Source organism: Chelmon rostratus, chromosome 16 (genome assembly GCF_017976325.1).
Source record: "Chelmon rostratus isolate fCheRos1 chromosome 16, fCheRos1.pri, whole genome shotgun sequence".
Lineage (NCBI taxonomy): Eukaryota > Metazoa > Chordata > Actinopteri > Chaetodontiformes > Chaetodontidae > Chelmon > Chelmon rostratus.
This window is the reverse complement of record NC_055673.1, coordinates 7,946,176-7,960,734: the sequence shown is the minus strand read 5'-3', so window position 1 is coordinate 7,960,734 and position 14,559 is coordinate 7,946,176. Positions and strand designations below refer to the sequence as shown.

Below are 14,559 nucleotides of genomic sequence, written 5' to 3'. Positions count from 1 at the left end.
TTTATCTATAATTGTGCCCATTGTCACTGTAAAAGGTGTTAATACTCCCGATCACCAGAGGGCAGCAATGATTAGTGTTCCTGTGAGCTACACTCTTATTGTCTTAGTTAGACAGTTTAGTAGAAGAGGACCAACACGCTGCTGGATGAACATGTTAACCAAGCTTTGCTACAGTCAATAAGTAATTGTATTAGATGAACCCAGTTTCCCCACTTTATATTCGAATCATTACGATCACAATGATAAAAAGCATCACACACGCCTGAACTGTGTTGCGCCGCCGTAAAGTCGGGTGACGTTAATACGCTGTAAGTAAAAACAATCAATAATTATCAATGTCGGCCCAGTTACAGGCACCACCACCTGCCATGCTTTACCTCCAGTTCCTCCAATTCTGTTGTGGGACAGTCATGTCCATCAAAACCACATTCAAAAATTTAGCAATTTTAGTATGAATGCTGGTATTTTTCAGCAAACTTTATTTGGCGTTTTTTCTTTAGGAAAAACTTACCAAATTCTCAGAAAAAAGAGTAAATTTAAATAGTATGTCACTCAGTTTCTTATATACTATACAGGTAAAGGGTTTAGTGAATCTTCTCATAAATCTGAGGTTGATAAATTATTAAATTAAACTGAGACTTAAAGACAAAGCAAAGCAGAGCACAAAAACAACCAGTATCAACATATTTTTATCCCCAGAGATGAACGTGTCAGCTAACATCTGCCCTGCTGAAACGTCCTTGAACAACTCAGTAAATTAATCCATCCCAGTTCCACAGTGCAGAGCTGCAGCCGACACTGTGCTCAGACGTCCCTGATGGAGCCCAACCGCAAAAATTTCCCTGCAGGGATCAATAAAGTTTCACATTATTCTGACATTAACTACGTCACTCGCAGCAGCGGTTCCCCTCGGGGGACTCTGCACCCTGACTGGACCTGCCAAATCATGAGCTGGGAGCCGTTCGGATTGTCTGCGCCGATGTGCAGCAGCTGTATGTTTGAGGAGAGGGAAAAAAGAAAGGAACCGGGGACACGCAGCTGTTTGATGAATGGCAAAATTATCTCATTATTATCAGCAAATACAGATAAAGAACAAAACAAGCATCGCTCGCAAGGCCCAGTACAGGCGAGAAAGTGTTTGTCATTATAAGATAACAACAGGTATACAGTCTGGATCTCTGCGCCAAACACACACACACACACACACACACACACACACACACACACACACACACACACACACACACACACACACACACACACACACACAGCTGAGAAAGGCGTTAATCCACTCTTACAGGGCTGTATTCCTGTTTGACTAGAGAGACAGATGGTGCCTCTGTGAGCTCACCAGTCCTCTCCGGGTGTTGACGGCGTGCATGTATGCCTCTGTGTGTGTGTGTGTGTGTGTGTGTGTGTGTGTGTGTGTGTGTGTGTGTGCATGAAAATGGTGAAGACACTGTCGGTGTGTCTGCAGGACTCGTGCACGCATTCACGTGCACGTGCGCAGCAGGAGGCCACTGCTGTGTCAGAATGCAAGAAGCTTTCTTGTGTCCAATTTAGCTTCCTCTACCCTCTGTGTTCTTTCATTCTCCCCCTACCGTTCATTTATTTATATCCCTTTCCTCATCCGCTCGTAGCCCAGCAACCCCCTCCCCCTCTTTTCTGTGCGCCGAGAGTGGAAGAAAACACCCCGGCTGCGTACCTGGCATGCACAGCCTGATGAACGCGAACACAAAAGCACCTCCGTAAAAGTTAAGCAGGCAGAGTGCATCCTTCAGCCCGCTGTCAGGAGAGCCTTTCTCCGCTGAACTCGTGCCGATAATGTTAAATTTTACCACACAGACGCAAGACTGGACGTCAGATGCACCGACTGATTTATTAGTTTCAAAAATCTGACCTGATTTTCTTTCTTTCTAACAGCTATAATTGCCAGGATAAACAAAAATGTTCTTTAATGGAAAATTCATTAGTATGTCCATAATGAAACACTGACTATTACATAACTTTAACATTTCCTCTGCAGCAGGATGCAGGACCTCCTCTCACTCTCATCTCATCTCGATCTCAAAATTAGGTGCTTCTGGCTACTGGACAAACAAAATCCACCTGAAAATGAACAACCGTAAATGAGGCAGACGAGTGCACATAATGTGCGTACATAACATAAATAAAAAGATATTTGACCGGCACAGAAGCAGGTATATCTGATGCTGATCTCTCATATCGAACCTCCGGCTGAAATGTGTCTTGATTGCGAATGCCTCAACGTTTGGCCCTCAGATCTGTACTCTACCGATTTTTCCATCATGCGACGCAACAATCTCCACTCAAGGGCCACTTACTCGCTCGTTCTGGAGCTTTTGACCGCATCACCACATCGAGTCATCTTAGATTTGTCATGAATTGACTTACAATAACTTTGCTCAGTTTTTTACTGTAGTTTATTCAGGCAAAACGGATGCCAGGCTGCTTGTTTATGGTCAACATTTAAAGGGACACCACCAAATTCACCCTTTAAAGTCAATTTAATGTTCACGAGAAGTGCTGCTCAGTCACTGAAAACTGTTTAACAGAAGACAAACTAGAAGTGTAGAGTTTTTAACAGGCAGGGAAGCCATAACAAAAAAAATACTACTTTGCATTATGGGAAATGTAGGATTCAGTTTCTCTTTAACGTTTCGAGAAGTTTGGCTTCTTGTGTTAAATGAAAAAAAAGGGGTTTGGAAAACAATGTTTATATTCCTCAACACACACATGTACTGTACAAGCACCCCGCCCACGCACACATGCATTCATATTGTATCTTCCACTGGCCAAACAATTACTGTCACGCACACAACACACAACCGCAGGGCTGCACATTCACACACGGCACTCGCACGGAAACGCATCCCTCCTACACAAAATACAAACTCGCTTTTTCATACGCTCTGCTGGCCAAACAAACAAACAGACACACACACACACACACACACACACAAAAACCAGCCATTGGGGAGCAAATTCCATTTCATTTCCCGTGCTGGTAAGGAGCAAGCAGGGGAATCAATACATGCCGTCTCCAGCTGTGCTGAAGGGGGTTTCGCTGCCATGGAGACAGATGTAGCAGCGCTGCAAACTGCTGCTCTAATTCAATCCAACGGAGGCGCACACACACACACACACACACACACACACACACACACACACACACACACACACACACACACACACACACACACACACGGGGATGGAGGTTGAGCGCTGTTGTTGCTCTGGTTGGAAAATGCGATCGCAAAGCAGCCATATGAACCACATAATGCGGCACAATTTGGGGAGTCACAAGGTGGAGATCAGTGGGAGATTCCGGGCGATGCTGCAGTGCTGACACACACACACTCACACACACACACACATAAATCCTTTACCTGTGCGCAGTACTGGGACTTGGCCACAGCTACCAGGAGCTTGAGTATGGGCTGGGACTGGGACACCAGAGGGGACACGGCGTGGATGACCGCTGTGAACTTGGGGTACGGTTTAATACCTGAAACACAACAGAAAGTTGGTCACTCATTAAAGCAGATCCAGAAAGCAGCGCTGGCTGAAACACGGCGATCCGCCTGTCAGCCATCAGGGCCATTTCAGGCTCTTTGATGAGAATGAAGCCGGAGGAGAACTGAAGGCTCTCAGTCCCAAACACTTCAGAACTATTTTCAGTGAAAGATGTTACTTGAAACGAGTCTGTCAGCAGTTCAAAAAATATAGATGATTTAATTGTCAGGGATGTACGTTTTCAAGCCACTCTTAAAATATTCAGCAACGTTAATGTGTTTTGAAAATGCCAAATCTCTTGATCACTGAATATTTCATTTTGGAAACTCTTCGGCTGTGTCTGCAAGCCGCCGTGCAGACGACTAAGTGCTGATGTGACTTTAAATTCAGTCTGACTTGATGTTGGAATAGAGTAATCGAGGCTGAAAATGAGCAGGAAATAAGATATTGAGCAAGACGGATCATAGAGGACGTTCAACTTTTCCTAATTTAAATCTAATCTAACCCAAACCAACAAAGCATGGCGCCGAGGAGATAGCATTACAGTCTCCTTTCCGCCACGAAGCAACTTTTATGATGAGGAATATCCGCAGTCTTAAAACTTGGTAAACTCTCCGTGTGATTTGCGATGAAAAAGTTAAGAGTGTGCAGAGTTTTTAAACACCTGGGACGTAAATTTGTAACAAGCCCATAAACAGACTTTCATGAAACATTGAACAAAACCCGAAGCACAATTAGTGTCATGCGGCATGTAGTAAATTTTGGATGCGCATGCTGTTGTCTGCCTTTAGCGCATGATTCTCAGCGGCTTTTTATCACATCCTGTATCAGCACATTACACATCTCACTGGCTACATGTTTATGGCAACACAAAAGGCTGCTCTAGGAGGGATTCTGCTGTTTGAGGCCATTTAATCTCACAGTGACTCTGGTTACTTGAGATACACTATTTGGCCAAAAGTAAATGGACATGCCGGTTCAACATACTTTTAGTCGGGGGATGTTTTTTAGTGAATAGTGAAACTATCCAACATTTTAACAAGAAACCAGCAGTTAAAACTAAAGCGCACATAAAAACAAAACAAAAATTGTCATTTTGTGGCAGAACTTTTTTCCTATCCCGTTAATCATAACGTACACCCTCTGATTTATCTTGGGACCCCTTGATGGGGACCTGAGACCTGGGGGGACAGATTGAGGACGGCCCTTGTGTTGCCCTGTTTTAGCACAACAGTTTCCTTTGCGCACAAAAGTCAAGAAATCATCTTCCCAGTTAGGTCTGGTTTCCGTGACCTGACCTGAACCCCATCCAACAGCTCAGGAATGATACCCAGGCCCTATCAGCAAACATCAGTGGCCAACCTCTATCACACTTTTGTGGCTGATTGGAGCAAATCCCTGCAACCAGACTCCAAATGTTTTGGAAAGGCTGTTATAGCAAATTATTAAACTGTACTGTTCTGGTGTCCACTTATTTTTGGCCACATAGTGTGCATGGGTGTCTTGGAGAAAGACATTGCAAAGCAGTAAACAGCACTTTTTCTCCATTCAAGTTTAATATAGCTTTGTTTATCTTTTAATTCATAGCTACATTATTTAAATAAAACTCATATTAAAGGGTAATTCTGGTATCTTTAAACATCGGCCCTATTTCTGACATATTCTCGGGTCTAAATGACTAACAGGCACGACAAGTTTTGGAACTGGTGCAGCAGATCACGGCAGCCGGCAGCTGCGAAACAGGCTGCAATGTCTTTAATGTAATCCTCACGGGGGGGGGAATGCACCCGTCCAAGTACGTCCACTAAAATGTGCTTGTCTTTCCCGGTTGTTAGTGTCTTACCTTATGGAAAAGATCCCTGCAGAGACAGACCTTCTCAGACAGTGAGCTGTTACATCGCTCTGCTCAAATCCACCAAACTCCTTTGACAAAAACAGCAATTTTACCTCATAGAACAGGGGAGTTGCTGGTCGACTGCTGGCTCAGTCGTTTAGTTTATTTGTGTTATTGTGTGACTGAGGTGTGTTAACATGCTAGTTTGGATCCAAACTGACCCTTTAAAATGCTCAGATTTAAAAAATACCAGAGTTACCCTTTAACCATTTTCCTTGAGTATAGATACTGCTATTAGGCAAAAATCCATATCTAATGAATGAAACATCCACTCGACTAAAGCAACAACTGTGTGCGTGTCTCAGTGTTAATATGCATGATGAGTGTGTGTGTCTTGTTATCAGCTCTCAGAGAGCAAGTGTCACTTAGAAACAAACTCTACGTCTTTGATTTTTCTCTTTTACCCATCAGCGACAAGACACCTTGTCTCCTAAAAACCCATCCGTGTTTTAATTGGTTCCCCTTTGACAAACAAATGAAGTTGCCGGCGCTGTAATCCAGGCCTGTCACTGCGCTCATCCATTTTAATATCAGCCCTCCATCCCGAGCGCTTCATCAACCGCGTTTGCGTGCTGGTGATATGATGATGGAGCGAAGAAGTGAGGGGTGGAGAGGTTCCCGGGTCACAGATATGCGGCGGGAGAAATCGCGGCGCCGCTGAACCGTAGCGGCAGCAGCAGTAGCAATGCTGACTCTAAAAAAGCACTGATGGACGGGCTGGTGTGTCAGCAGGACTAACACAAACATCCGTCAAAGGCCCATTCCTCCACTCCACTTGCTGCTGGACGCAGCCGCTGGTGGAGGGCGGTAGATCAGGGCTGGGGGCCATATTTCTGCTGGTCAGACAAAGTCCAAAACCCCCCACAGCTGCAGCTCCACCAACTTCTACAGAGTGTCCTTCCCAAGCATCTGACGCCAGCTGATGAAGACATCTCGAGAGAAGCTTTTCTCACCAAGCTTTACGGATCAGTTCATCGCTACACCCGCGTGTACTCTGCGATTGCTGTTATGTAGCACACATTTTTGCACAGTTTACGATGTGTGTTACTGACCCAGTGTGGCGTAGTAAAAGGGGAAGTCTCCCAGGTATCCGGAGTACTGCCGCAGGGCGAAGAGGCCCCCGGGGTGGCTGTTCCACATCAGGCTGCTCCTGGAGCCGTGCTCCAGCACGCGGTCCTGGATGATCTACACACGGAAACAGGTGGAAACACACGTCAGACCAAAAATCAATGAGCTGAGGGTGTTTATCTTTAATTCACATTCAGTTTCAAGGGCCGGACGTTTTCATATGTTACAGTTTCAACCATTTTTGGACAATTAATTATAGGAAACATGAAATACCGCAACTTGCTGTCTACTCTGGACATAAGCCACCTATTCTTCTATGTCTCTCATCTGCTGCTCTTCCTGAAATCCTTCTTTTCTGATATTAAGTTTTTCCCCTTTACTAACGAATGACCTCAGGATACAGATTTTGAGATGCAAAATTTCGAGACAGACTCCTTCAATGCAGTGAATAACACTACGTTTATATGACAGGGGTACAGTTATGTAATTCCATAAATTCCACTGGTGAACTTGCAAGAAATAGATAAAAGACTGATCAAAATCAAAGCAGCAGAGGCAGAAATATCCTGACTTACAGTCCTTAATATGGGCCAACTCCAAAAGCATTGTATCCTACATTTCCCATAATGCAATCCGATAGCATAGTTTTTTCTTAGCTGACAGGTAAAAACCCACTATCCACTGTTCTTGTGTGTACAATCAATCATCAATAAAAGAAGTGTTTCCAAAAGTGCCCAAACAAGACATTAATTAACAATCTGTCCAAAAGAAGCTGTGGATGCTGACTGTCTGTGGGGGAGAAACAGGTCTGATCTCACTCTGAAGCTTTTCGATGTCGGACATTAAAGGAACCCACAAAGATCTGTGTGGCTCTGGCGGCCGCACAGTGTGTTGCCAGGATCAAACTTGTGTCACTGTAATTACAGCAGGAGCTCTTTTCTTCAGGCCGCTCGGCCGAAAAAAAAAAGAAGCTACAACAAACACAAAAACTACGACTGAGTAATATTTGGCTCAGATCAGCGCCGACTCGTAAAAATCTGAAATGTTTGTGTTGATGAAGGAACAAACGTTTGCCTTTCAGATTATGGTGGATGAAATATTAAGGATTTGATCAATGAGCCTTGTAATCACACCTATAAAACACTGCGAAATGAGTTTTCACACACACACACACAAGAAAAAAAAAGCCAAGAAGCAGACAGTCATAAACGTGAATGAATACCAACGCGGCTAATGTTCCAACTCCTGTGAGCTCGTTTCAGTTCAGAGAGATATTCAGAGCGTTATTCAAAGCCCAGTTGATGAATTAGAGCGGCTGAAAAACTGATAGAAAAGCGAGTCTGTGAGGCGTCTTTCCAAACGGTTGCTTTGTATCACCTCAACAGCGGCTATTGATTGTGTCAGGAGCGGATCGCTGTAGCACAAAGCCGACGGCGAGATAAATCCATGTTATTGTGTAATATTTCCTCCGCAGACAAACCGGACGGAAGCCGGCCGGTCCCGCGGAGGCAGAGTCATCAGCTGCATCTGAGCACCAGTCAATCAGGCCCGCCCCGATCCTTTCTGCGCCCAAATAGAGCAGTCAGTCAAACGGGCGGACGCCAGAACGGCCGCTATTTTCCTCCTCGCCGTCGGGCCTCGGCCGGACAGGCAGAGAGGGAAGAGATATCGCTGCTGTGCCCTTGAGCCATGCTGAATTGCTTCAGTAAAAGAGACACAGGTTTGTGGCAGTGTTTTACAGCTTCGCTACTGGGTCACGCGTAGGAAGAGGTGAGTCAGGTGGGCCGAGCAGTTAATGATACACCTGGAGGGGGTTTGCTGTAATAATATTGACAAAGCAACATAAAAATTCATCACGAGGAGGCGGGTGATGTGACGAAAGAGAGAAAAAACCGTGCACCGTGCAAGGTTTTTTTTTATTTTTTTAAACTTTCCCCGAGGGCGGTCGATAACCATTTGCCTCAGCCGAGCAGATTAACTCGGAATCCGTTAACTTCTCTATAAAAACGCCGCCTGCCACCTTAAAAACCCCGAGCCCTTACACCTTATGAGGGGCAATTTTGCTCGCTTGGCTGCCGCTCCTCCCCCGTCGGCAGCCCTCAGTCGGGACATGATGGACGACTCAATCTCACCCCAGAACAGCCACAATCAACCAATTAGAGCATGATAGATAAATCCTGCTTCTCCCTGTGAGTGGCGCGCTGTGAGCTCGGCTTTAATAGGTGAGTTTAATAGGTGCACCGGCGGCACAGGCCTGCCGAATATTGACCTTGTGATTGGTCGAGATGCGTCCGCTTGCTGACAGGAAATGGCGCGTGATAGGCTGAACTCGCGTTTCCTGCCCGCTCGCCGACTTCGCGCACACACTTTGGAGTGGATGTGGGAAGTCAATAAAAGAGTGTTTGTGAATGTATGTGAGGAGGTTCAATCTGTCAAGACGTCGGAGTGTGTGCGCGCGCCTGTATCATCGCAGATCTGCAGTGAGGAAGAGGAAGAGGAGGAAGGAGGATGAAGCCTCGACAGGATGAATAAACCATATCGCTCGTTATCTCATGGGCTGCCACGGCAACGCCATTTACATGTGTCACCCCTTCTCCTCTTCGCCCCTTCTCCCACCACTCTTTTTACAGGACAGTCAGTCAGGATTAAGCATTGAGCCTTTGCTGTATTCAGTGTACACACACACACGCACACACACACACACACACACACTTTCTCGGTGTCACCTTGCTCTTTAGTGCAGAGTGACAACATGTCAGCGAGGTTATGCCCGGGTGGTGCCACGTGTATCTGCGCTGACACACCTTGACATATGGAGATGCATGCATGAGACTCTTGGTGTGTGTGTGCGCGTGTGTGTGTGTGTGTGAGAGAGAGACAGCGAGAGACAGGGCAAGATAACAAACACACCAGAGAGCTCGCTAAAGTCAGACAGACTCCAGACGCTGAAGCCTCGACGCATTACGTGTGTGTTTTAGGAGTGTGTAGGCATGTGTGTGTGTGTGTGTAGAAGTCTAATTCAGATGTAAGATTCGGGAGGTGATACCATAAGTAGGACTGCAGCATTGAGGGGATTCTTGCTCCGAGGCTTTAGCGACGCAGTGAGAGAGGAAATGAAATGCGTGATGGGATGCTCGGGTGAGAGACGAGGCAGGAAGAAGACGACATTTGTAACCACAGCGTGGAGCCAGCAGTAAGCCCAGGTGTTATCTCTGCATCTATAAACAACTTGTTTAAACTGAATAATGGGGATCGGGGATTAGATGCTATGAATTGTTTTTCCAGTCACAAATTTTTCTAAACTCGATTGTTGTTAATAAAGCGGATGCGGATGACAGTACGAGGTCAGAGCAAGGATGGAGGCCTCTGAACTTAAAGCCTGAATCTCATCCGATTTACGCCTGGAATTAAAATGGGATCTGAGTCCAGACACATCATCTGGATAATAAACAGTCTGATCTTGCCTCTGTGTTTACACCTGACATTTTTAATGTCTTCTCGTCGTCTGAAATCAAAATACTGATTTCATACATATACGTATATACAAAATGTAGATTACTGCATATGAGTAATCTGAGGTGGCACCTAATGAGCCCCAGACTCCCTTAAAAAATCAGAGAATTTTGTGAGTTGTTGCGTTAGAGGAAACTTTATAAACTCTGTGAAACTATGTCTACCACAGATTCCTAATGATTTGTCTCCTCTTGTAAATTCGGCAATTATGGCTTAAGTAATACATGAAGTTATTCATTTCTTTGTAGTAAAAACATTGCATCAGTTTGTCCCGCTGTGCTGCAGCAGCGTGCTGCTAGATAAACTATCTGCCTTGTTAACAGCAGATCAGCTTGCATCACATACACACACACACACACAAACACACTCATTTCTTACTGTATATCATTCATTTCACACCTGTACTGCTTTATTGTTCACACAGTTCTGTTGAAAAATGCATCTTTTGGTGCTTTCATGGCACAGAATACTCAGTCACACAATAATCAGTAATTAGAGGCCTGTCTCTTTCAGTTTCTCGCTTGCTCGCTTATTTTATGTTAGCTAAAAACAAATATCTGTATCAATATTGTGTTGCGTACGGACGCCAACGTGTTGTCTGGATTGCACTTACACTTAAGATCCGAACACAACGCGAGCCAGACAACCTCCAGATGTGGTCAGGCAGGTCCGATCACATTTCAATCACACCTTGCATTAGCACGCGTTTCTCCTTATCTGGATAACGCGTCCGGATACAGATCGCACTTTAATACTAATGGACTTTCTGTCTTTTAAGCATGAAAGATATTTTCGGTGGTTTGTCCTCCAGCAAGAACAGCAGCTGTGTTCAGTTTGGATCCAACAGCGATCAGTTTTCCTTCAAAACTTACTAAAACACTCACACTTCAGAGTCGAGTCTACACTAATGAACCTGCCTCCAGCTCCGCGATGGCCCCCAATTCAATGAGAAAGTACGCAAGGTTTGAACTCAACCTCTCCCACTTCATTCATCACAACTACTTCTGTCGAGTGGCGAGTGCAACACCTTGAAACTGTCTGAAAGTGTGCTCTGTTGTCCCCATTTCATTTCATTATTGCATCTCGCTCGTCTCTGTGATGGCAGGCTTTTTGCCCTGCCTTTGAGTGTGGCCATTTGGAACAGCTATAAACACTGTTGCCTTGAGACATGGTTGGATGACACGCTGCATGAACTAGTTTTCTTTCAAGCTTACGCCATTAGCCATATTTTGGACTGTTCTGAACACACAAATCCTAAAAAATGGACTGTGGGGACATGAAAGAATGCGGCTGGCGCTATTTGAGAGGTTTCTGCGGACTCTGAAGACCTAAGAAGCTTCTTGAAAGCTTCTTAAACTCTACGACACTTTTGGAGGACACTGTAATTCATCACCTCTGTTCTCTGAGAAGGTTTTAGTTTTCAAGCCTCCTGTGGGTGTTTAATATTCATAAAAAAAGGTTTGGATCCTCTAGAGCATTGATCCCCAACCCCTGGGCCGCGGCCCACCAGTGGGCCGTGGGTCATTTGGTACTGGGCCGCACAGAAAGAAAAAATAATTTCCATTATTTTGTTTTTTCACATAATTTGAAAAACAGGTGGTGCCTGACAGTGCCAGTCTGCAGCCAGGTCCTCTTGACATGATTAAAAAGTGGATTTACGTTCATTATTATTGTTATTATTATTATTATTAAAGAGAAAATACCACAGTTTTAATGCCGATCTTATCATTTTATTTTGTTTTTATCTGCTACACCTTTAGACTGGGCCGTGAAAATATTGTCAGACATTAAACTGGGCCATAGTACAGAAAAGGTTGGGGACCACTGCTCCAGATGAGCCGGCAAAACTCAGCCCAGTTCACCCTCAACTCTGCTGCCCATGAACAAGATACTGAAAGCTGAACTGCTTCATGCAAAGCTGCTGAAAACAGCAGAATACTGTTTTCTCTTCAGTTACAACCTCCACTAAACACCACTGGCGCCACTACAAACACTACTAATGATGATTTTTACATCTATCAGCAGCACCACTACAGAAACTGTGCTAATATACTGGACATTCAAGTGACTGCAACTGTTTCGACCACACAAAACAAAAAGCAGCTTGTGAGAAATTCTCCGAGCGCATGTCCTTTCTGCCCTTTTATTTTGCTTTTATCCTGGTATCAAACAGAGCAAAAAGAGGCCTGAGAATAAAGCGAGGATTGCAGAGACTCTGCTGTGACACCGCAGCCCTCTGAGAGAAAGACCGGTGACGGAGGAGGAGGAGAGAGGACGGCGGGGAGGCCAAGAGGGCGGCTGGTTGTGTGCATGTGTGCTGCGAGTCCTCACCTCCAGCGTGGTCAGCACTATCTTCTCCACGGAGGAGAAGTAGGCCTCCCACAGGAACTGAGTCTGCTGTCTCAGGGACAGGATCTTATCCTGGTGGATGGAGCGCACGGTGGTCGGGATCTGCGAACGACAAACAGCAGCAGTCAGTCAGCAGTCAGCACTCATCCGGGGCAGGAAGATTAAAATTGGTCCCAGAGATACACTCCGGAAATTGCCATCAACAGATAAAGCCTGAACTGTAGGCTGACGCAGATATTGCAAGTTTTTGGAGTGGTCCTTGGGGGCAAGTCCAAGTTGAGTCACAAGTTTTAAGAAACAAAAACAAAGCCCTCAATCGTTGAACATTTCGGCCTTTGAACATTTTGCTTACAGGAGCATTACTGGAAAACTGTAGTTCACATGGCTGAGATCAAGTCCTGTCACTGAGGCCGTATTTTCATTCCAGGATGTTACAAGATCAAAAAACTAAATAAATCTCACAATAAGGTCCAAGTCAACCCGAGGTCTCCGAAGCTTTTTACTGCATGGGCTTCCTCAGCAGATGGAGCTCTCAGTTGTCGTCTCGTCCCCACGATCGCTTGCTATCACGCAGAACAAACTAAACCGTCTCCATGACAACTGAGCAATGGCATCCGCTGAGGAAGGCCATGAGATGCGTTTAAAAAATGTGGGACCTTGTGTTGAGGATGTTTTTGTGAAGCTGAGGTCGAGAAATGAACCTTCATCCAGCCAGGCTAGCTTTCCCCCCTGTTTCCAGTCTTTGTGCTAAGCTAAGCTAAGCTAACCGGCTTCTGGCTGCAGCCTTACGAGACAGACAGATATGAGTGGTATTGATCTTCTCATGCATCACTGCTAGAAGCATAATTCCCAACATGTTGAACTTTTCCTTGAAAGCCTACAGTCCAGCGTTGTCTGCCAAGTCTGCCATATTCCTCAGCATGGAGGGCAAAGGATGCTATTTTTAAAAAGGCAGAGTCCCAGAGGAAAAACTGAGCATTTACAGAACAAACGTTTGATTTTATTCAAGGGGATGAAGCACACAACACGAGGAATTTGCAAACAATAACAGCAACTGCAGCTATCATCATCAAACTGTGTTAGTGGAGAAAAGCTAAAATGCTGCAGCAGCCATTAGGTGAACACTTTTATACTTTTATTTGATCTGTGTACTTTAGTTCTTATGGGAGTTTATTTGTCGTGATAAAGGGGGATAAAGGAAAACAAACACTCTTCAGTAAATACTGTATTTCCTGCTAAGTGAGGAAATAAATACACTGTATGAGCAGTATTTTCCTGCTTTAAAGAGGGAGTAAATACTTCCTGTACAGTGCAGGTATGCCACATTTAATGAAAAACATATGTTAATACACACACTGTATTTTGTGTGCATCTTGGCCCATTATATTGCTGTGAAGTGCATGAATCCGCAGGCCGATCTGGGATGGCTCAGGCACAGTGGCGCTGCAGAGCGAGCTCAGATGGAGCTCCCACATTATAAAACTCAATGTCAAACAATATTATTACACACTTCATTCAAATTAAGATTTAATGGGCATATAATTACTTTTTCCCCCATGAAGTTCAAGCAATTTCAGCCAAATCCATTTGCTCATTCTATTTATTTGCGCTCTCATATAACAATGTGAGGATTTGAGTGACATTTTCAAGGACTTGGTATGCTGCTTGAATAGCTGACAGCCCCTCCACTGGAAAACAAAACAGGATCAGGGCGAATATGAGTGCAGAGTGTGTGTGTGTGTGTGTGGACAGTCAGAGAGGCGCTACATCAGCTGCTGCTCCTCTGTCTGATACGCAGAGCATGTGGTTTGCAGAGCGTCGCCGTCGGGCTGTTACCTGCAGCAGGAGCCTCTCGTCGCCGATGACCGCGGCTGTGTTCCAGTCGATGATCTCGGAGAAAGGCAGCTCCCAGCCGTTACTCAGCATCACCGGCACACACGCAGCCTGAAACACACACACACACACAAATACAGAGGGAAGTTTGGACACGATCCTTTACAAACACAATCACAGCTACCACTAACTCGTGGCGGATTTGCTACATATTGATCCTGATTATTAAAGCTGTGATATTCTGCTTTTCTCATATAACATTACAGAGGCTGGACTGTATTATAATTGATCAGTCCTCCTGTTTCTAAATTTCCCATTTGGTTGAATTGGATTTTCTTTGAGTTTCAAGTGGACGTATCATACAT

General features: G+C 44.9%; 1 protein-coding gene across 1 annotated transcript in view; it reads right to left on the bottom strand.

Moving 5' to 3' along the window:
• The window catches only part of ext1b (exostosin glycosyltransferase 1b), a 114,359-nt gene that overhangs the window by 18,580 nt on the left and 81,220 nt on the right, over positions 1-14,559 (bottom strand). The window contains exons 3-6 of the mRNA XM_041955173.1: positions 14,198-14,305; positions 12,344-12,463; positions 6,484-6,616; positions 3,411-3,529 (exon numbers count right to left, since the gene is read on the bottom strand). Of these exons, the coding sequence (XP_041811107.1) occupies positions 3,411-3,529; positions 6,484-6,616; positions 12,344-12,463; positions 14,198-14,305 (480 nt within the window). The remainder of the gene's footprint in view (positions 1-3,410; positions 3,530-6,483; positions 6,617-12,343; positions 12,464-14,197; positions 14,306-14,559) is intronic.